Source organism: Abrus precatorius, unplaced genomic scaffold (assembly GCF_003935025.1).
Source record: "Abrus precatorius isolate BTA unplaced genomic scaffold, Abrus_2018 Scaffold6, whole genome shotgun sequence".
Lineage (NCBI taxonomy): Eukaryota > Viridiplantae > Streptophyta > Magnoliopsida > Fabales > Fabaceae > Abrus > Abrus precatorius.
The window spans coordinates 22,895,670-22,917,587 of NW_020874406.1; the positions used below are offsets into that span (position 1 = coordinate 22,895,670).

Sequence of the window (21,918 nt, forward strand, 5' to 3'; positions counted from 1 at the left end):
TTAAAGATTAACTGTTAATAGAAATATTTTGTATTTTATTTTGCTAAAATTACTATATAGTGCTTGAACCTTCCAAACTTGTCCAGAATCACCGGTCAAAAACATGTTTTGTTGAAATTATTTTTTATGAAATAATTATTCATTTTTAATTATTGTTCTAAAATTTAATAAAAAAAAACATTTCCTTAAAACATACTGAACTAAGCATGCACTATATAAATTAACAAGACTTTATTAAGATTAAGAGAATACGTTATATCACTTTATTCACTCAGTAAAATTCAAAGCCCCATAATAAATTTCTTAATTACTGGAAAAATCGATTTCATAGTTTTAGAAATAATCTACAAAGATACGAATGTTTTTGCATTGTTATCGAAGAGCTTTTGCATATATGCATTTTATAGAAGAGCTACTATCCATGTTACTTGGAGGCAATAAGACTTTGGTATTTTCAATTATACATTTGAATATTACTCGAGTTAAAGCAACATTAATATATTTAGTTGAAGAAAGAAATAAAAATAAATAAATACAGATATATAAGAGATAGGTAATTTTAAAAAGGATACATCAATAAAACAATATAGATAGTAAATTAAATATATTTGATAAACATGTTTATAAAGATTCAATTTATATCAGCATGTGAAAAACATTTTATTCAAAGATATTATACTCATGTTGATAAATTTGTCTATTTTGATATTTTTTTTAGATGATAAATATCTTTTGTAAAAAATAATATTATTTAAATTAAATATATTTGTATTATAACTAAACTAGCTCTTTTAGCAAGATTTATTTTTAGACGAATTTAAACCTAACATCTTATTTAAGACATATACCGTTTAAATCAATTATCCTTAGTTAAAAAAATCTTTTTCAGCAAGAGAAAAAATAAACTACTTTAGGAAATTTAATTATTTTTACAAAAGTCAAACTAAATGATTAAATTGAATTATTGATCATGAATTGATTGTATTCTCAATCTGAACATCTTTGATAAAAATTTAAGTATAATGCCAACAAGTGTCTTGAAATATTTATTAAGTAGCTAAAAAAAATATTAAATATGTTATAAATACATTTTTGCCTTGATATTTAACATTTTTTTATGTAAATTTTAATAAAAACATTATTCATTATATAGTTCATTTATATTAGTTAATAAGATCATTTAATTAAGTATAAATTAATAATAAATTTAACTAATAATTTTTTTAATACAAACATAAAGATACACAAAAAACAAAACTTATTTATATAAATTTTTACAAAAATAAAAAATGGTATGAAATGAAAATTGACAGTAAGAGTATAATCAAAGTTAATTTTAATTTTTTGTTTAACCACTATTTTGTATTATTTTTAATTTAACATTAAACTAATCATAAAATAATGTGTGATTTTGTCAAAATTTATACAAAAGTATTTTACACGAAATAATAAAGCTTAATTTTTATTACAAAATATATCATTTAATATATTAATAATACCATGTATTATATTTTTTTTATATAAAAAAGCTAATTAATTATTCTTAAATATGCGTTAAAAACTAGTTTCATCGATTAAAAGATATTTTAAATTAAAAAATATTGCTATAAGAAATGGAATAACTCTTACTTGTTAGGAATACTTTGGAACAAAGTGAAGTACATAACTAGTTTGTTCTTTTCTCTTTTGGAAATAGCTTTTTATAGTATGATATACAAATTATGTATAGTAGTATAAATATATCAATTATCTAAACTTTAAAAACATGGTTTATTAATTTAAATGTGGGATATAAAAGTCATAATTGCGTTAATATGTTATTTGTGACAATTTTACGGAAGTATGGGTTTTTAAAACTCACAAGTGGTGATTTTTGGAGAATCAACAATATTTAAATAAGTTATATGTCATGAACAGTAGATTTAAAACTTTGACGAGAATGTGGCCTTAATGAAAAACTGCCCAATAGCGAGTTTTGACATATTTGCATCGAGAATGTGGCTTTAATGAAAAATCGCCTGTGGCGAGTTTTGACATATTTGCATATTAAGTCTGGCCATTTGTCAGAAAAGTAAAGCGTGAATGCTGAACAGAAATTTTGCAGAGTGAAAAAATTTCTGCCACTGTCAGCTACACTAGAGTGAATGAATTTTTTCAAAGTGAGAAACTCGCTCTTGGAACTATATAATAACCCTTTCAGTCATAAATTCATGCACAAAGAGAACGTAAAAGAGAGAAACTAAGGTGGAAGAGAGAAGAGGGAACTGAAGATAAAGAAGAAGAAGAATAGTGAAAATAAAAGAAAAAAAAGAGTAAAAAAATAGAAAAATTCAAAAAAAATACGTAGTTCAAATTTTTTGAAAAATATTGTAAATTAACAAATTTCTTTAATATGGTTCGTGATACAACTATGGATTCGCAGAAACACATCTCATAATTAGTACGAGCTCAAAATGTAAGTAATTTTTATGATTTATGTTATTAAAAATATAATTTTCTAATTATGGCTAATTATTAAATATTAGTATTTAGTGATTAAATATCTAATATGATTAAATAATATTTTAAAATATGATAATTTAAATAATGTATTTAATGATTTATTTTTTTATGTTAGGTAATGAGACTATTACGACCTCGTTACTTAGCTATATCACTACTTAGACCTGAGATATATGACATTTTACAGAATGTTAAATTTTATCGTGTTGCACAAATATGTCAAATGCATATAAATGGTGGACTTGTAAATGCACTTGTTGAACGTTGAAGATCAAAAACACATACATTTCATCTTCCTTGTGGAGAATGCACAGTAACATTAGAAGATGTTGCTATGTTGCTTGGACTACGAATCAATGGTCTACCTGTTAGTGGTTCTACTAATCCAAATACTATAGCATTGCAGGATATGTGTGAACAGTTACTAGGTAGTCGGCTTGGATTTCACTATGTTGAAGGTTTAGAAATAAGATTGAAGTGGATCACGCAATATTTTGGTTGGCTTCCTACTAATTCTGACCATAGGATAGCACAACATGCTCGTGGATACATACTTTCTTTGTTGGGACATGTTATAATGCCGAATAAAAGTAATTCAGTAGTCCATGGAAAATTCTTACAATTGTTGGTGAATGTTGATGAAATTGGAATACATAGTTGGGCTTCAGCATGCCTTACCTTTTTTTATAGAGGTCTAGATCGTGGTTCATGACAAGATGCTAAAGAAATTTGTGGATGCCTAATACTGCTACAGGTATGGGCATGACACTGGCTCCCGTGATTTGCTCTAATACCTGATGAACCAATAATATTTTCACTTGCACTTAGATGGCGACACATTCGATATCCAACCAACACTCCATATAGAGACCTTGGAAATGTTAAAGTGTCATTAAATAAAATGGGACTTCGTGAGGTATCAGTTAATATATGTTAACTGTTGTTAAATAATTTTATACCTCTTTCACATTACTAAGGTACATATAATATATTTTGTATTAATGTAGTATTTATGACGACTATATGAGGATGAAGCTATTGACGCAGTTATTCTAGATGACAAGAGAGGCGAACGTTTATTGTGGTCAACTGCAAGCCCATTGATATGCTTTGAGGTTGTAGAGTGGCATGCAGCTGACCGTGTAATGCGTCAATATGGATTTGCTCAACCTATTCCTCTTCCGCCCCAAAGTCTTGAGGGAGTCTACAACAAAGACTTGCATGGTTTAAGAGAACCAAAGAATTGGAGATTAATACATGATGATTGGGTGATAATATGGGAAATTGACATCAATGTACATTAGAAGGAATGCCAATTGACAACTATAACCCTTCGAATGAGTATTGAAGTTGGTACACAATCTATGCAATGAATTGATTTTGGTTGTCCCTGCAAATGGAGCAGTCACAGTCTCAACAACAACAGTGCCTGTTAGAGCAAAATTCCATGTCTCCACTTACACAGCAACAAGGGATTCCACCATCCTCTATTCAACCAAATGAGGAGTTTTATTGGTCATCACATATGAACCAGTGGCATCCATTTCAATGGGATGAACAACCCCAACCTTCACGCATGTCTGTGGATAGAAGAGATATTCATCGTGGCTCCAAAAGTAGAGGATCACAGGGAAGGAGATATGTTGATTGTAGCACTGGAAGTGTCACATCTCATAGGTTTCTATGCACATATGACTTTGTTGTTGATGATGACACACATTGTCAAGTGAACAATGCTTCATATCAATCATGTCTTGGAAGATGACACAACAAACATTTACAGGCGCATCTGCAAATGTGTCGGATGTAGAACCTACATCACATGAAGAAGAGACAAGTGAAGCCACAAATGAGCAGGGTGTGGAGGATGATTGACTTAGAGGAGGAAGACAAGGGGGATTTTTCTCATGCATGTTACGTCCGTTTACTCATGCCCCTGATAGATATACTCCATCACTAATCAAGAAGAAAAAGGAAAAATAAGCATGAACATCAATAATTTAGGCTTATAATTAGTATCTATAGTTTGAATGTATTTTAAATTCCAAGTTTGTTAATCAATGTTATGTTTGTTATCAATGGAATTTCCATCCATATGTATAATTATTATTTTCACTTTGATTTACTTCCATTTCCATGTTCCTTAATCAATGTTATGTTCTTCATCATTTGTCAAATAAATAGTTAATATTTTTATTGAAGGATTAATAATTTAAAAGTAACTAAATATGAGAATTAATAAAGGAACAACAACATCAATAAGAACATGAACATCAATAACAATAACACTACGAACATGAACATAAACATTGAGTACATTAACTTCAACAACATCAACACTACGAACATAAACATCAATACTGTGAACTAGACCAAGAGCATTTGGACATCTCTTTCGGTTGTGTCTTTTACCTCGGCAAAGATTACACCTTCGTGGTCTTCTTATCTCACACATATCCATCTCATTAAGAAAACGTGTTGATTTTGCATGACCTTTAATTATCCGTTTTAAGGTCGAGTTTGGACAAAGTTTTGGACCTCTATATTTTTGCCATGTGTTTTCATTTCCAATCACCCCAAACTCCTTTTTGTATACTTTGCATATCTCAGTGATCTTGTAAATATCATCAACATAAGCACGCCAATCAATATTTTGACTAGAGCAAGCAGTAATCACATGACGATATGGATATCGATCAGTTTGTATGTCACCACAGTTACAATACTTTTGCCTCAAATTGACTTTATATTCTTGATTGTTGGATACATCTTGAACGAGAACAACCTCATTCCTTCTGTCGAATACAGTCACACAAAGATTTCTAGAGGCCTGTTCACATGATTGAACTCGAATCATCACTGCTTTAGAGAAAATATGTCCAGCCTCTTTCAGTGCATGTGTCTCACACCCTTTACGTGCAAATAACTCAGTCAATCGAAAGTATATTGTTCTAACCAGTGCTGTAATTGGAAGATTGCGAGTACCCTTTAACACTGAATTAATGCACTCAACAATGTTAGTGGTCATATGACTCCATCGATGCCCACCGTCATATGCAAGAACCCATTCTCTCATGGAATTTCATTAAGCCAGTCTGTATAAATCTCTCCACGTTGCCGTAATTGCTCATAATGAATATTAAATTCATGTTCCGTTCTCGAATAACCTGCAAAACACAACCCATTTATATAACCATTGCTAAATCCATACAATATTTGCATATAATTTTAAAAGTACTGAAATAATGTCAATTACCCATATGGACGACAAGTTTATGTAAGAAAGATGCCTTGAATCTTCGCAAAAAATTGGCAGTAATGTGTCTGATACAATAAATATGGAATGCCTTTGGAGGTTTCCACTATCCATTGCTTCGTCTTATTGCTGCATTATCAAGAAAAAATTGCTAACCATCTGCAGTTTCTCCCTCAACAATAGCAAAGACAATTGATAATATAGTTTAATTGTCATCTTGTGCAACTGCCACTAATAGAGCTCCTTTGTATTTTTCATATAAATGTGTCCCATCGACCTGCACAAGTGGTTTGCAGTGTCTGAATGCTCTAATGCAAGGACCAAAACTCCAAAAAAACTCTACGATATATTTGAACATCAGGAACCTAGTTATCATTGTGATGAGCTTGAACAACATCTAACTGAACAACTGATCCTCTAACAACATCACACATTGCTATACACCATTGCGGCAGGGCTTCATATGAGGCTTTCTACTGACCAAATACATTTTCAATTGCTTTTTGCTTTGTCATCCATGCTTTCCGATATGTTGTTGTGTATCCATATCGAGCTTGAACTTCACTAATCACCAATTTTATGTTAAAAGAAGGGTCAGATTCAATCATTGGCTTAATACATTCTGTAATTGTTTCTGCATCTAACTTTCTATGATCTTGTGAAATCCTTGCCCAAGTACAACTATGTAGCCCGTTATACTTTCTAATTTCTCAAAAATACGTGTTTTTCCTCAAACTAGCTCGAACAAGTCACTCACAATCTATGTCATACCTGACACATTTACAATAAAATGTATTTGATTCAGACTTGAAAACTTTGTAGTCCACTCCTTTTGATATACTATAACTCTTAATTTTTCGTACAACAACTTCTCTGTCATTAAATTGCATTCCAACATATAATTCTCTGTCTACGTCACAATGACTTATAAAAAAAAAAAAACTAAATATCATTCACACAACTAAAGATAAATTTATTACTGCAAATATAATAAAACATGTCAACATACCTAAGTTAGCATACTCTGAAAATTCAGGAACTTGCATAGCATTAAGATCTAAAGCACGCATGAATGATGGAACCCCATACATATGTTGGTCAATCACTGAGTTTGATAAATGACAGTCATCATCATCTGCATTGTCATCCAAACTATCATCATCATTATCCTCACCACTTTCATAATCTCCTTCAAAGTCGTCATCGTCGCTTTTGACAATATTTTGTTTTCATTCAATATCTCTGTTAGGAACAACACTGACATATGTACCAATTGTAATTTATTTAAAAACAACATACAACTCAATTGAAGAATTTTGGTCATGACGCTCGTAATAAATCTGAAACATTTGTTAAGTATCATCATCATTGCTTATTTCCATCACTTGGTATTGCATGAAACCTTTAAAAATAAAGATTGAACACCTGTAGCTTATTCTCTCCACTATTTTTGGAGTCTCTACTTTAATATATTGACAAAACTAATATTTAAGTGCTTCAAGTGATATATTGTAAGGAATATGAATGCAAGTTGGCTTATCACACGTAAATCTCACACCTTCACTCATATTTAAAATAATCTCACTATTAAAGTAGACTATTGTATTTTTATTTTTTTTTTCAATTATAAAATATGAGGAAGGAGAATTCAGAAATGTACAATAAAAAATTTTTAAGATGTAATTTGCTAAAAATGCAAATGAGTTAAAAAAATTTAAAACTCGTCAACAGCGATTTTTTATTTTAAATCGCAAGTGGTGATATTTAAATATATAAAAACACTTTTTTGATTTAAAGTCTCCAACAGGAAGTTTTAACTACAAAAAAAAATTTATCCTAAAAGTCTAGTAACGTTTTTAACGTTAAACAAATTTTCAGTCTTTAAAAATTGCCACATGCGATTTTTTAAATGTCATGTATATGTAATATTGATTACATGTCCATGTTAAAGAACTTTCGTGATAGAAATGTCATATTTAAAAAAAAATCCTAAAAACACTATATTCATGTTATACTGAATATATCTATACAATGATATTCTATTAACATCAACAATATTCTATATTTTATATTTTTTGCATAGAAACATTAAAGTGAGTGGTACTAGTATGCATGGAGGTGGCAAATCATGAAGCACGGTGTATTTCACGGGTGAGTTGTAGCCGTCAGATGCATATTTTGATCAGTGATTGATGATGATTAAGTACACTGTATTAGAATCTTCTGAATATTTTATTAGGTGGGTCCCACTTTTGCAGTGCTATGTTCTATGATGATCATAGCTATTTTGCTCAGTTCTGTTCCCACGTGGCAGCATCTTATGTCAAATTCAAATGAGGACAAAACCACCGTAGATGACTCTGGATGCACCATTAACTATGTGTACGAACTCTCAGAGTATCCAATGCGTTCTCCAATTACACATGCACTACAAGTACTTTCCAGTTTTTTAATTATAAATAATAGAACATTATAAAATAATAAAAATAAAAAGAAGATGGTTAATGATATAAATTACTATGAGAATATAAATTGGATGTAATGATAAATGAAATATACGCGTAATAAAATGTTTATTTTAATGTATAAATTGTTTTTTTTTCTTACAAAAGTTATATATTAATTTTAATTTATAAATGTATCAATAATATTAATATCTATTTAATATTCTTCACCTCTTTCTATTTCTCTCATTCTATTACAGGACATCATTCATTGCAACTATTCTTTTTTATTTTTATTTCTCTCTAAGTAAACGCTTCAATAATTTTTATTGATTTAGGTAAGCATAGTCGCAAATTGTGAAAGAAAATTAGTTTAAATTATTTTCTAGATTTAAAGATTCTGATACTGTATTTTGTGTGAGAGAGATATCTAAAAATACACTCCAAAACAATATAAAATTAGTAATACAATAAATAATTGTTATATAATCTAAATTTATATGTTATTTTTAAATATGTTTTATCGTCTATTAATTTATGTCAATAAAAATATTTAATATAATTACAAATTATTAAAATAAATTTTTGAATTTTAAATAAAAAATAACATTAAAAAATGGCTTCTTTTACCGACAGCAGCCTATCGAGGTTACCCGTGTGTATTGAGAATAAAAAAAGAAAAATAACTTTTAAAGTTAAATAAAGAAATAAATAATGGGTGGTAACCTGCCCCTTAAAAATGTCAATTATGTTATTACCTGCCATCTCAACTCACACGTGCAGTTAAATTGGTCACAGTTTTCAACCCTTTTTTTATATGACAAAATGTAATTAGTTTGTAGAGTGAGTGGGTGAGAGACAAGTTGTTCTGTTTCGTGAATTGAACTACAATATCACCCTTTTCAACTTTACTAGACCTTATCTTATTTTTTAAGGTATACAATTCAGTGATTGCCAAACGAGGCATTGAAAGAATAAACTTATCTTAATCAATAATCATTAGTCACATTATTTTACTTCAACTTGGTTCGTCTCCGCATCTCAAACCACACCCAATCCCAATTTACAATTTCTAATTTATCCCCTCAAGCCATATTATAAGATTTGCATTTCCACTTTCTGCCATAAACTATTCTTTTAAACAGCTAATGAACTAGTATATTTTATTTTATGCTATTTTTAACATCAACTTGGGTGTGCGTTGAAACTTGAAACTGTCACGAGCCAGTTGAATGTTTGTGAGAGAGTTGTTAAATTATGTTACGGGTATTGGATTCATTCGCTTAATAATATTCCTGCTAGCCCCATAATTTTATTTATTTTAAATTTTTAAACATTACAAAAATATGTATCTTAAAAATATATATTTAAGGTTAGAAAAAAAAAAAAAAGAACTTGTTTTCGTTTAATTAAAGCCAGAACTCTATCAATTGTAATTGTTAAATGACACGAACCACCATCATAGATGTTATTACCCTTTTCCCACTTTCGTTGTTTAAAGTTATTGCAGACTGCGTGCGTGCATCGTCATTCATCAACTACTAATGTTACCATACTCGAAGTAGTTGATGGTTTAGGTTCATCAACGTAAGCCAATTAACGATGTGATAATTAATTATATGAAAACAAATATATAAGAAAATAATATATAAATTTTGTCTTTATACATAATTTGATTCAATCTTCACCATGATTCTACTTAATTTGAACATGTATGGGTTCATAAATATGTGATTTTCTTTATATCTTATTTTGTCGCTTTTTTCAATATGTGCTTCCCTTTGCAAGAAAAAGCCTTTTTCCTAAGTAGGCAATGGACTTTCCTAGCACACCTAGTTTACTTTTTTTAGAACCACCAAGTTTATCAACATACACGTGCTAGTATAGTGGTGCACGAGTTCAAGAGTTTTATTGCGTTAAACTTGAGAATCAAACGAGTTACAAATAGTAAATTACTTCATTGGTTGGTGAAAATTAGCTTTTAAGGTAATGATAATATCATAGCATAACTATAACTACTCTACCTGGTAATTTAAAATAAATTTGTAAAATGTTTTTGTTATTCAACATAGCCACTTTACCGTGTGATTTGTGTATAAATTTAGTGTTTTGTAATGTCATAGGACTATGTTTCATGCAAATTCATTAAATATTTCAATGTGATTTAGGTATTATATAGAAGTATCAATCACATTTAAGTTGATTCTTTTTTATTCTAGTAATGTGAAATTATATGACTCATAGTGTACTTGTCAAAAAAAATTCCTATCATGAGTCAATGTACGGAGTAATGTAGCTATATAAGCATGGTATAGGTGACAACGTGTAGTTTTTACAATTCGAAGAAGCTACTTATAATAACATTGTTTACATGAAAATTTTGGTACATTTGTAGTGTGTGGTGTGGTACGATAAAAATAAATAAAATTAAATGTTTGAGAAGTTTATTGTCATACATACGTCTGTAGGAGAAAGTACACTACCAATATCACTTCCTTGTAACTTAGGCTATAGTTGGAGTGCTTAATAATGATACCTACAATGAAATATGGTTGGATATAGTATTGTCTAGCAATTAACTTCTTTTTTTTAATATGTAAAAGTGTAGACTTTCAAAAATGTATATATATTTGTTACATATCGTAGAGTTTTACCAATTTTAAAATAATCACGTTGTGAGAGTATCAACTAATTTAATTAATTCAATAATACTTTACTTCTTAAATAAAATTATTGTCTCGCTTCATTGTGTTAATTATTCTAATAGTGAGGATTTTAACGCTTAAATATAAAACTTTTTCTTTCACCATTTATATATATATATATATATATATATATATATATATATATCCATTATATAGTCGTATTATACTAATAAGTACTTATTTTGTTAATGAAAACTAATAGTATTTTAATAATTATCTTTGGTTGACAGTTCGCCAATGAATATATGGGTTATTTTCTTTATAAAAAGCTTAAATAAAGAGTGCAAATGATAAGTTGAAGAAGAACCAATTCAACGTAGAATTAATCCATTAGTGAGAATGTTAGGTAATATGAAATTTAATTTTTTATCCTTCACAGTGATTTGCTAACAACCTATTTGAAATTAGCTCATTATTTTAAAAATACTTTGTTTCAGGTTATCTGTCACATTATAAAATTGTTGAAGTCTCAATTATATTTTTTTTCAGCTTTACTATTATATTTTAGGTTTTTTACGTAATAAAAACATTACAAAATGATAATACTTTGAGTATTTTAATAAATGATAATTAATTAACTGCAACACATGTTCTTAAATTAATATTATTTATTAACTTTGTAAACTCATGCATTATTTTACATAACAAATATTGAAAAACGGATTGATTGTTAGTAAAAGTTGACGCAGTAATTACTTCACTTGTTTCGTCAGTTTATGAATTTTACATAACAAATATTATGTATCGGGCGCCTTTATTAACAGTTTATTTAATAACTCATAAAATTAATTAGAATGAATTAAAAATAATTTATTTTGATAAGTTATATTACAATATTTATTGAAATAAAATAAAAAACTATGAGAGCCATAAGCTATCTATTGACTTTTTAAATGAACTTTTATCAATTTTTTTTTCTATACTAATAGATATTTTTTACCGGAAAGACTCTTATTTGAATTAAGTAGGAGTATTATGTACATCAAAGTTCTTTCTCCATCGAGTAAGATATGCAATCCTTCATTTATTATTTATATATTAAAAATATATTAATATTTTCTCAAAAATAAAGATAAAACTATTTTTATTGTTTATTTTTTTATAAATGGCATGGAATACAAGTGAGTAAATAACCTATTTTTAAATATAAACAAGAAGTCAGTAATAAATTTTGAATGATTTTTTTTTGTATGCATAAAAACTATTTTAGCTGCCTCTTGGATCTTTTTTAAAAGATAGAAATATTACCCAACTATACAAGATATATATCTTCCATATTAATGGCCGAAGTGTTTTTTATTCGTATGAAAACAATATGAAAAGTTCCTAACAAGAAAATGGTAGACTAAAGATGATTGTGATTAAGTTCAAAAGCCATCGTAGTGGTGGTTTCATTGCTTGTTAGTTGAGTCCTCATTCATTTGAAGGATAAAATATTTGAATAAAATCTGGCTTTGTTGTTACACTTCACTGCTTAATTTAGAAGAAAAGTGGAGTGCGATTTTACATATGCAACAGCTAGCCCTCGAATTGATATTGAGTCAACCATTATAGGGAAGAGATTGTTTTCTCAGCTATGTTTGTAAATTGCTAAGCAACATCTCATCCAATAATTGCATGTTAGAGAGAAAGAGGCATCTGTGCAACACGTTGCATAAAGAAAGCAGAAGAATAACAAACCCTTACGCCAAAGACACGTCTATGCATTTTGATACTCACTCAACCATGTACACAAGATATAGATAAATAAATAATATTAATTAAAGTTTTCAACATATCAGTTAAAAAACTAAAGACATTTGATTAATATTTTGTTTACATTATTATTTAATCATGAATTCATATATTAACCAGAAACACTGTTGGTGATGTATTAGTGACATAGGCAAAGACCTTGAAGTGGAAATTAGCTAGGCTTGTTCACATTCTAGTTCATTTAACCTTTTTTCCTCAGCTGTCAAATTCTTCACAAGAAAAATGTTTCTTTCTTTATCTTATCTCCTTTATATGATCAAATAAACCAATCAGAAATGGCACTCGAACAGTTCTCCTTCGTTGGGTCAATTGGTCAAGCTAGTATGGGTCTTTCGCACCATCACGCCTGCTTAATTAATCTTCGTTATTCTTATCACAATATCCATCAACATGATTAATATCTCACCAAAAAATTGACATATTAATATTTAATTTACTTTTACAAATATTATGACTCTTCTAATTTAAAATGAAATCTTTAATCTCTAAAATCCAACTCCCAAATATTAATGTTTGTGCAAAGCGTATAATAAAATTGTGTGCAAACCTCCCAAAACTTCGTCCAACATTGTTTATGGAAAATGGGGCAGAAAAAGGGAGAGAAGATAAAAAGATGAACTACACGTAAAACATATCTTAGACTTTCACCATTGTTTATGTTTCGTTCACTGTTTCACCAAACAAAAAAAAGTATTTTGCATGGGAAGCATACAAAATTACTCACTCTTTATTCACAGTTTATACATTCTTAATTATTTAACTTGTTGAGTAACACAATTTTATTTATTCATTGACAGAGAAATCTCAAAGCCTTAGCGATTAAGAAATCTTAAAAAAAAAAAAAAAAGCCTTGACTCAAGGTTCATGTAATCATATTGAATAATTGATTGATTATTTCATATACAAATTGTATATAATTGATCGACAATCATAGTTTTCTATTCAGTGACCTAACACGAGTTTGTTAGGTGTTGTTAAGCATCAATAATTCAATTTATGATTCTTAAATAATAACTTTCAAAGAAATAACGACCTTTTAATTTTTTGGTAAATGGAAGACCCAAATTTAATAAGTTCAATCAAAGCCATTGGTGAAATTTTTGAATTGGATTGAAAATGAAATTTGGAAAGTGAAACAGTGCAATTTGGGACGCACGTGATCACATGGTTCTGCCAGCCAAGCAATGTCTGCGTCACTTCCATTTCAACTGTTTGCAACTGGCTTTCCATCGCTGGACGCAAAGAATATGACCTTTTATAAAAGAATAATTCTAAATAATTTTAGATATTTTTTATTTTTTAAATAATTTCCTTATTTCATAAATAAATAAGTTATAGAGTATTATTTATACCTATAAAATGCAAAATACACTTTTATTTAACTTTCTTTATAAAATATCAAAAACCTCGATGATGATGTTGTACAAATAAAATAAAACATTACTACTCTTAAATTTATTAGTTTCAACATTTATCTATTTATTTACACTCAATTCTCATACTTAACTGCAACTTAGTATATTTTTATACTTTTATTTGAGTGTAAAATTTTTATTTAAGAAAAATATACTAGTGTATGACTCTAGCCTGATTATTTTTTTTTGCAAGTTAATGAAAATTTAGTGTATGACTTTTAATCACGTTGAAGCTTCCTGTATCTTTTTATTATTAATTTAAAATTTAAAATTTAATTTTTTATAAGAAAATTTTATTGAATTTTTTAATATATCTTTAAACAAAATTTGTCATCAACATAATGATTTCTATCAATTGCAATTTTTAAAATTAAATTATTAAATTGTTACTACGTTATTTCAAATAATTTTATCTATTAATAATTATATTATTCAGTTTTTTAGTTTTTTTAGTTTTTACTGCATAATTTCCTTAATTATTTAATATTCTAATTATCTGTATTTTTAATTTTTATTTGAATCATAAAAATTTTATTTTTTGGGTGAATAAGATGAATTAGAAAGATATTACATTACAAAATATATTTATACTCCCTTAGAAATATTAAATTATATTAAAAAAATAAAACATTGCTAGCTAGATGTTTTTGTAATTGTCATCGCTATTGAAATAAAGTTTATAAATTTAAATTGAAAACTTAAAATTAATTTGAGATAAGTTAATATGAATAAGTTAAATGAATTATATTTTTTTATAAAAATAAAAATTACGTAATTATTAAATTTTGACAAAAAAATTAATGGTTAAAAAATATACAAATAAAATAAAGTTTGAAAGGTAATATAATAATCAAGAGGTTTCATTAATCAATTTCTTACAAATGTTGTTAATTACTATTTTAAAACTACTAATTAAATCGTTAAAAATATATCAAATATTATGAAAAATAAATACATTAATAACATTTTTTAAAATATTAGTTTTTATATTTTAATTACCTCTTCCAGTTTTATTTATAAAAAAATGAATAATTAATTTATAAAAAATAATAATAATATAAATTATATAGTATCATAAATTTATTTTATATTTTAAAAACAAACATCATATTAAATAATTAAATTAATAATTTATATAATAAATAAATATATCTATTATAAAGATAATGAATTGAGTGTCACTCAAAGATGTCTAATTCTATATTTTATTTATAATTTATCTAATTAGTATTATTATTTTAATTAACTAATTAAAAATAATGTTTTATATAAAAATATTTAAAATTGTCTTATTATTTTAGAATGAGAATAGATTTATTCTAAATAAATATATAAAAAATTATTAATTAATACATTTAAAAATATATATTTTTAATAAATTTCTTTAAAAAATAATAATTTCTTATACACACAAAATCAAAAGAGTAATATTTACAAATATTAATTAATATTTACGTCAACTAAATATTTGACATAAAGTTTAGTTGCAGGAATCTCCCAGAAAATTTTAAAAGTGACTTCTCTCTTTGTTTTTGGAGTCGTGAAATTATTAAGTGACCTGTCATTGATTTCTTTGATGTTAGTGGTGGAAGCCCTGCCACTGAAAATGCTGTGTATAAAGTGCTTCTTGCCCATCGTCGTCGTCATCATCATCATCATCATGGAGATTGAATATTAATCTTTTCTATTGCTCATCCACATACCTCTCTCTTCCTTAGTGCTCTGTGGTTGTTGAACCCCCTTTCTTTTCATCCTCAGTTCAGTCCTGGTATTATTTTTTGTGGACTCTTTTTCCTTTTTCTGAATAACGTTTTAGTTCGCTTTACCAATTATAAAATCAGTGTCCATTGAAACTAATAACTACCCTAAACCCTAAAAAATAATATACTTTTTAAAATGTTAATGTGTTGAATGTTTTACTTTTTATTAGATCTGTATAATTAGTGTCTTAAAATATTAGAATAAGAATTTCAACAAATTTTGTTGGGATCGGTGAATCCTTATAGGTTAGAATTGAAGAGAAGATTATATAATGATAGAATTGAATAGCAGAGAGAGGTGCATGAGATTTCTTTTCTTTTACATTGAAAGGGCCAAACACCATTTATGTTCATAAAGAGGCTCTATACGATCCCATCTACAAGCAGATCAATTTACTCTGCATTAACAATGCTTGGAATTCCAACCAAAAAGAAATCTGCAAAGTGACAAAGTGTGCATGCTCGTAGCTAGCTGTCACAGTTATGGAGAAGGTAAATCTAAACTAAATGCACTAATAAATACAATCTCTTCTTTCTAAAAAAAAATAAATCTAAAAATAATGTTAATCTTTTTAAAAATAAACATAAATGAGGGTAACTTTTATTCTCGTTCATTTTCACAATAAAATGTTAAAAATACATAGAATGATAACGTAATTAAGAAATAATATTATCTACAAGTTATAAAAGAACAATATTTGATTTTAAAATATGTAATATATTAGGTAAGAAATTTTTTCTTTCAAAATAATGATTACTATATAAAATTATTTCATTTTTATTCTTCAAATAATTAAAAATATTCTTAGCTATTTTCTAATTTAAGAAATTAAAGATACTTGTTCACTATATTTTTAAATTTTTATTATTAGATAAATTGCATGTAAATCTATGTTGAATGCAATGTAAATTAAAATTATTTAATGTAGTTAACATGTGTTTACTATAATAAAACATTTGAGAAAATATTTAAAACATATTTCAATTTATGTCAGATGATTCGTAAGCCATATTTTGGATTAAAAATATTTATTCCCAATGTGTTAAATATTAGTGTACACACATAAAAAAAAAATTAAAAGTAATGTCTTTTATTAACTAAATAAGAAAACAAAACGTTATATTAATATTCTTAAAATTATTAGTTGTTATGAAATGAATATTATATGAATTACACAACACAAGGTTCACCAAATCGGGTCAAGTTATTTGAATGGAATGGAAGTTTGAATGGTACAAGAACAGAACAGTGGCTTATAATTGTGTAATATTGGAGATTGGAGCATTGAATTAAAATTGGAAAACGTACAGCTTATGACAGCAAAAGTGTTTGGCACGTAGCTCCTCAATGCGTATCCACCTGTCCCTCTTAGTCTTATGGCATTTGCTCTTTAAATTCTGCAAAATCAAATCTAATCCAATATACATCATTAATCACCACCGCGTAAATACCGTTTTTGGGGTGCTTCATTTCATACACGCCAAAACATCAAATAAAACCCCCTACAAATCATAAAAAAGATTAAAAAGAAAAGTACAAAAAAGAGAAAAGGAAACTAAATTCTTTGCTTAACAGCGGTTTCGTCTAATGTGTTAAAACAAGACACGTTCTCTTACCTTTTGTCTTGCAATGAGAGAGAGAGAGAAAATTAAAAAGAAAATAGAGACAGAGAGACAGAGAGACAGAGAGACAGAGACAGAGACAGTGATGAATGAATGAATGAATCTCATATAAGTAATCATAGATTTCCCTTTCTCAGAACTCCAGCTACCTCTCCCTCTTCCCTCTTCTCTCTTCTCTCTCTCTCTCTGGAACTTCCATTCACCACGGTTCCAGAGAAAACTCAAAAAAACCAAAACGCGTCCTCTTTAAGACCCGCCAATAAAACAAAACAAAATAGAGAAATAAAAGTCAAGAAACAAAGAAAGAGAAAGAAATGGCCACATTTTCCTCCTTCTTGTAAAGCCAATGCTATTCTAACCCTTCACAAACACCCTTTCATTTTCCTCCACCAAGAACCGTTTTTTCCACCGACCCACTATCCAAAACCACCCTCTTTCCCCTTCCCCAATGCTTCCCCCCCGCTTAAGTGCCGTCGTTTCGTCCCTCATTCTATGCTGTCTCTTACCCGCCTTTTGCCTTGGAATCCGATCTTTTCCGACCACCATCGCCGCCGGCGATGCTCTCTTCCACTACGCCGAGGCGCCGGAGTACCGAAACGGGGCGGGTTGCCCCGTATCCACGACCCGTGACTCAGTCCTCTCGTGTGACCCGTCTTTGGTCCACATCGCCATGACCCTCGATTCCGGTTACCTCCGTGGCTCCATAGCCGCCGTGCACTCTGTCCTCCGCCACTCATCGTGCCCGGAAAACGTGTTCTTCCACTTTGTCGCGGCGGAGTTCGACCCGGCAAGTCCTCGGGTCCTGACACGACTGGTGAGGTCCACTTTCCCTTCGTTGAACTTCAAAGTCTACATTTTTAGAGAAGACACGGTTATAAACTTGATCTCTTCTTCGGTTCGTCAAGCACTCGAGAACCCTTTGAACTACGCAAGGAACTACCTCGGAGACATGCTTGATCCGTGTGTGGACCGAGTCATTTACCTTGACTCGGACGTTGTTGTTGTTGATGACGTTGGCAAGCTGTGGAACGTGTCACTCACCGAGTCACGTGTTATTGGTGCACCAGAGTATTGTCATGCAAATTTCACGAAGTATTTCACGGATGAGTTTTGGTTGGACCCTTTGTTGTCACGTGTGTTTGGTTCTAGAAAGGCTTGCTATTTCAACACGGGGGTGATGATCATGTACCTTGTGAGGTGGAGGGAAGGGAACTATAGGAAGAGGATTGAAAATTGGATGGAACTGCAGAGGAAGAAGAGGATTTATGAGTTGGGTTCTTTGCCTCCTTTTTTGCTTGTTTTTGCTGGGAATGTTGAGGCTATTGATCATAGGTGGAACCAGCATGGGCTTGGAGGGGATAATGTGAATGGAGTGTGTCGGTCATTGCATCCTGGGCCTGTTAGTTTGTTGCATTGGAGTGGCAAAGGGAAGCCTTGGGTTAGGCTTGATAATAAGCAACCTTGTCCGTTGGATCGACTTTGGGAGCCTTATGATTTGTATAAGCCACGCCAGTTTCAGAATAGGGTCAGGGATCAGCCTTGGAGTTTCTCTTCTTCTATGTTGGTTGGATATGCTCATGATTTGTTATGATACGAGGACGATGATGATTCTTTGGTACATTTGTTGTTCAGAGATTCTTTGGTAGCAGTGTACAGATTGATTGGGAGGGGGGGTCTTCATTCTTTCTGTAGAATTTTTACTTTTATTTTTTGAGATGGTTAAATTCTTCTTGTTTACATATGAAATTTGGATTCTTTTTGTGATGGGGGGTTCCATTTCTTGGAACAATTTTGGTGGCGGGGTTAAAGTTCTTTGTAAGGGACCATTATTGATTGTATGTTCCAAATGAAGTGCAGAATAACAGACAGTTGTTCATTGTTTTATTTGGATTGGGTTTCTATCATCTTTTGTTTCCTTTCCTACCTGTTGCCATTAATCAATGAATGATGAAATGTTAGGTTTTGGTTTGTTTTGTGTGTCCTTCCAAACATAGTTAAAAAAAAAAGTTAAAAGAAACTTTGTAGCTACAAGGTGCTTGTGATGACACATTGCCACTCATCATGATCCAGAGTTGATCACGGATTCACCATGATTTATTGGGTAAGGTAGAATAAAGTGAAATATGAAATGCTAGTAGGTTCACTCACGGTTGTTTCCTTTGCCTTCAGGAAACTGAAATGCCTAACCTCAGTGATCGTTGTTTTCATTCATCAACTACTTTAGACCCCACACAGCTCATTTTATTTGGAAAGTTCTTCGCGTAAGGTTAAATCATTGCATTTTCATCTTGACTCGCAATTTTCTTTAGACACGTCATGTCATGAAGTTTTCTGAAGACGTCCACGAGAATCCAAGGTAGGATTGCTAGTAACTCGTATAAGAATATTAATAATAAATCAATAATGTTTTTTATTTTATTTTTATATTTGTACATTGTGTGATGAAGTTTTTATTGCCCTTTCTTTTGTGTCCAATATGAAGTCGTGGCTTCCCATCCGGGTTTACCAAAGTTGACCAGCTGAGATGTACCGTTATAATGTCAATTTCAAATGAAATTTCGCACTTGCTTACGGAATCAAACTACAACAAAAATTGGAATAATATTGAAATTCCGAGGAGAAAACATGCTGTCAGTTGCCAATTGCATTATTTGCAGCATGTCTACATTCTAGAAAACATTTATTGAGGAATAAAAAGTAAAATAGTTATTGCAGTGGTTATTTTTATCCTTATTTTAATTTGAGATAAAAACAAGAAAAATAAATAAATTCAAAGTACTGATTGCGAAAAGAGTATGTACTATAAGAATATACATAAAAACTTGCTCCATTTTTTCAACATCTTAAAACGAACTCCCTACTATTTAAATATTGTTAACAAATTAAGATAGCAAAACAACCCAATCAAAGAGGGGGAAAAAGCACAAGTATACTTCACTCCAGAATAGTAGTCAATACATGGCTCAGATCAACCATCTGATTTTAATTTGATTATTAAACATGTAACTTAACATGTCGGTTTGCATGTCTTCTTCTTTTCATTTTTAAAAACGCAATCTAACATTTTAAATATGCCAATCTAACATCATGTTCCCACCTAAGATCCCAAGCATCATAGTTTCAAAATGCAATAATAAATTAATCATATTGGTAACTATAATCACCTCCATTATCAGCATAATTATCATCCTCCAAGGTTTCTACGAATAGTTTCCACTTCCTTGCCACTAATTTGGAAAGCTTTCTCAAGTATTTCATTAGGAATAGAAGGCTTGCTAGCAAATGATGCAAGTGATGCTATTTGTGCACCTGGGTTCTGGCTGTTGAGACCAGATAGGGCCAATGCTGGTTCCCTAGTGTCACTGTTAAATAAGAAATGTACAAGGCCCTTTGGGAACACAAATGACTCACCGGGCTTCAGGTTTTGGGTAAAGACACGGTTGGATGTGTCAATAAAGCCCACAAGAAGCAGGCCCTTGAGGCAAGTGGTAACTTCTGAGGCCCGTGGATGAGAGTGAGGTGGCACAATCCCGTTACCCGCTATATCGACCCGGACCAGTACAAGGCCCAATGTGTTAAGCCCAGGAAGATTAAAAGTGTTTGTGGGGGTGACACTGAAGCCGAATGTGTTACTAGTGTTGCCAGGCTTGGATAATGCAGATGTGACAAAATGCGATGGGGAAACTTGTTTTGGGTTGATGCAAGGCTCACCATTGATGAAAAAATTGTTTTGGTTATCTGCAACACAGTAGTCTTGAAGTGGGTCAGGGTCAGGTCTGCATCGGCCCAATAAGAAGGATAGGGTGAATACTAATAGTGGAAGAGAGTGAAAATGGGTACTCATTTTGGCCATCGTAGGAAGAAACAAGACAAAAAATAGATATAAATATATGTACTACTAGTGTTGTAGTTTGGATTCTAGTTGCATATGCCAAATTATATATATATATATATACATGTAGAAGAGAAAGAGAGAGCAGGTGGTGGATGTTGATATGTAATTAGCTTTCATGAATACTGTGGGGTGTGGTGATTGAGTAGCTTAAGAGCATAGGATGAAGGAGAGACAAGGGAAAGCTTAAAGGAAATGTGATCAAGTCATTATAAGCCACACAAGGGGATGATGTCTACGTTCTATTCAACTGAAAATGATTTGTGATTAACGTGCTTAATATTCCCAAGTTGAGTCTAATGATGCCAACCTCATTCTTCATTTGGGCTTGGGCCCATTTATGGGCTACCACTACTTTATTCAGCACAGATGAAACGTTGTCGTTTGAGGTAGTAGGGACTAATACGGCACCGTTTTTTGTTCTTATTCGATATATTTTAGTTCAGCCAATTGATCATGGTCCACATGTAGCCCAGTGACATACATAATAAATTTTGAGACCCGTCACATGCAACCTTTCCTCACATACCATCATGTGTGCAGCTTTTGTTCATGTGGGCCTTCCT

The 21,918-nt window shown here is 30.2% G+C and overlaps 2 protein-coding genes across 2 annotated transcripts; one reads left to right on the forward strand and one right to left on the reverse strand.

The window, feature by feature from the left end:
- The first annotated feature begins 17,525 nt into the window (after positions 1–17,525).
- LOC113869012 (probable galacturonosyltransferase-like 9) lies at positions 17,526–20,028 on the forward strand. Its single transcript, XM_027505096.1, has one exon. The coding sequence runs from the start codon at positions 17,909–17,911 to the stop codon at positions 19,049–19,051; it is 1,143 nt and encodes a 380-aa protein (XP_027360897.1). The 5' UTR covers positions 17,526–17,908; the 3' UTR covers positions 19,052–20,028.
- Positions 20,029–20,401: 373 nt separating this feature from the next.
- Positions 20,402–21,333, reverse strand: LOC113869013 (germin-like protein subfamily 1 member 1). Its single transcript, XM_027505097.1, has one exon. The coding sequence runs from the start codon at positions 21,311–21,313 to the stop codon at positions 20,645–20,647; it is 669 nt and encodes a 222-aa protein (XP_027360898.1). The 5' UTR covers positions 21,314–21,333; the 3' UTR covers positions 20,402–20,644.
- Between the last annotated feature and the right edge of the window lie 585 nt (positions 21,334–21,918).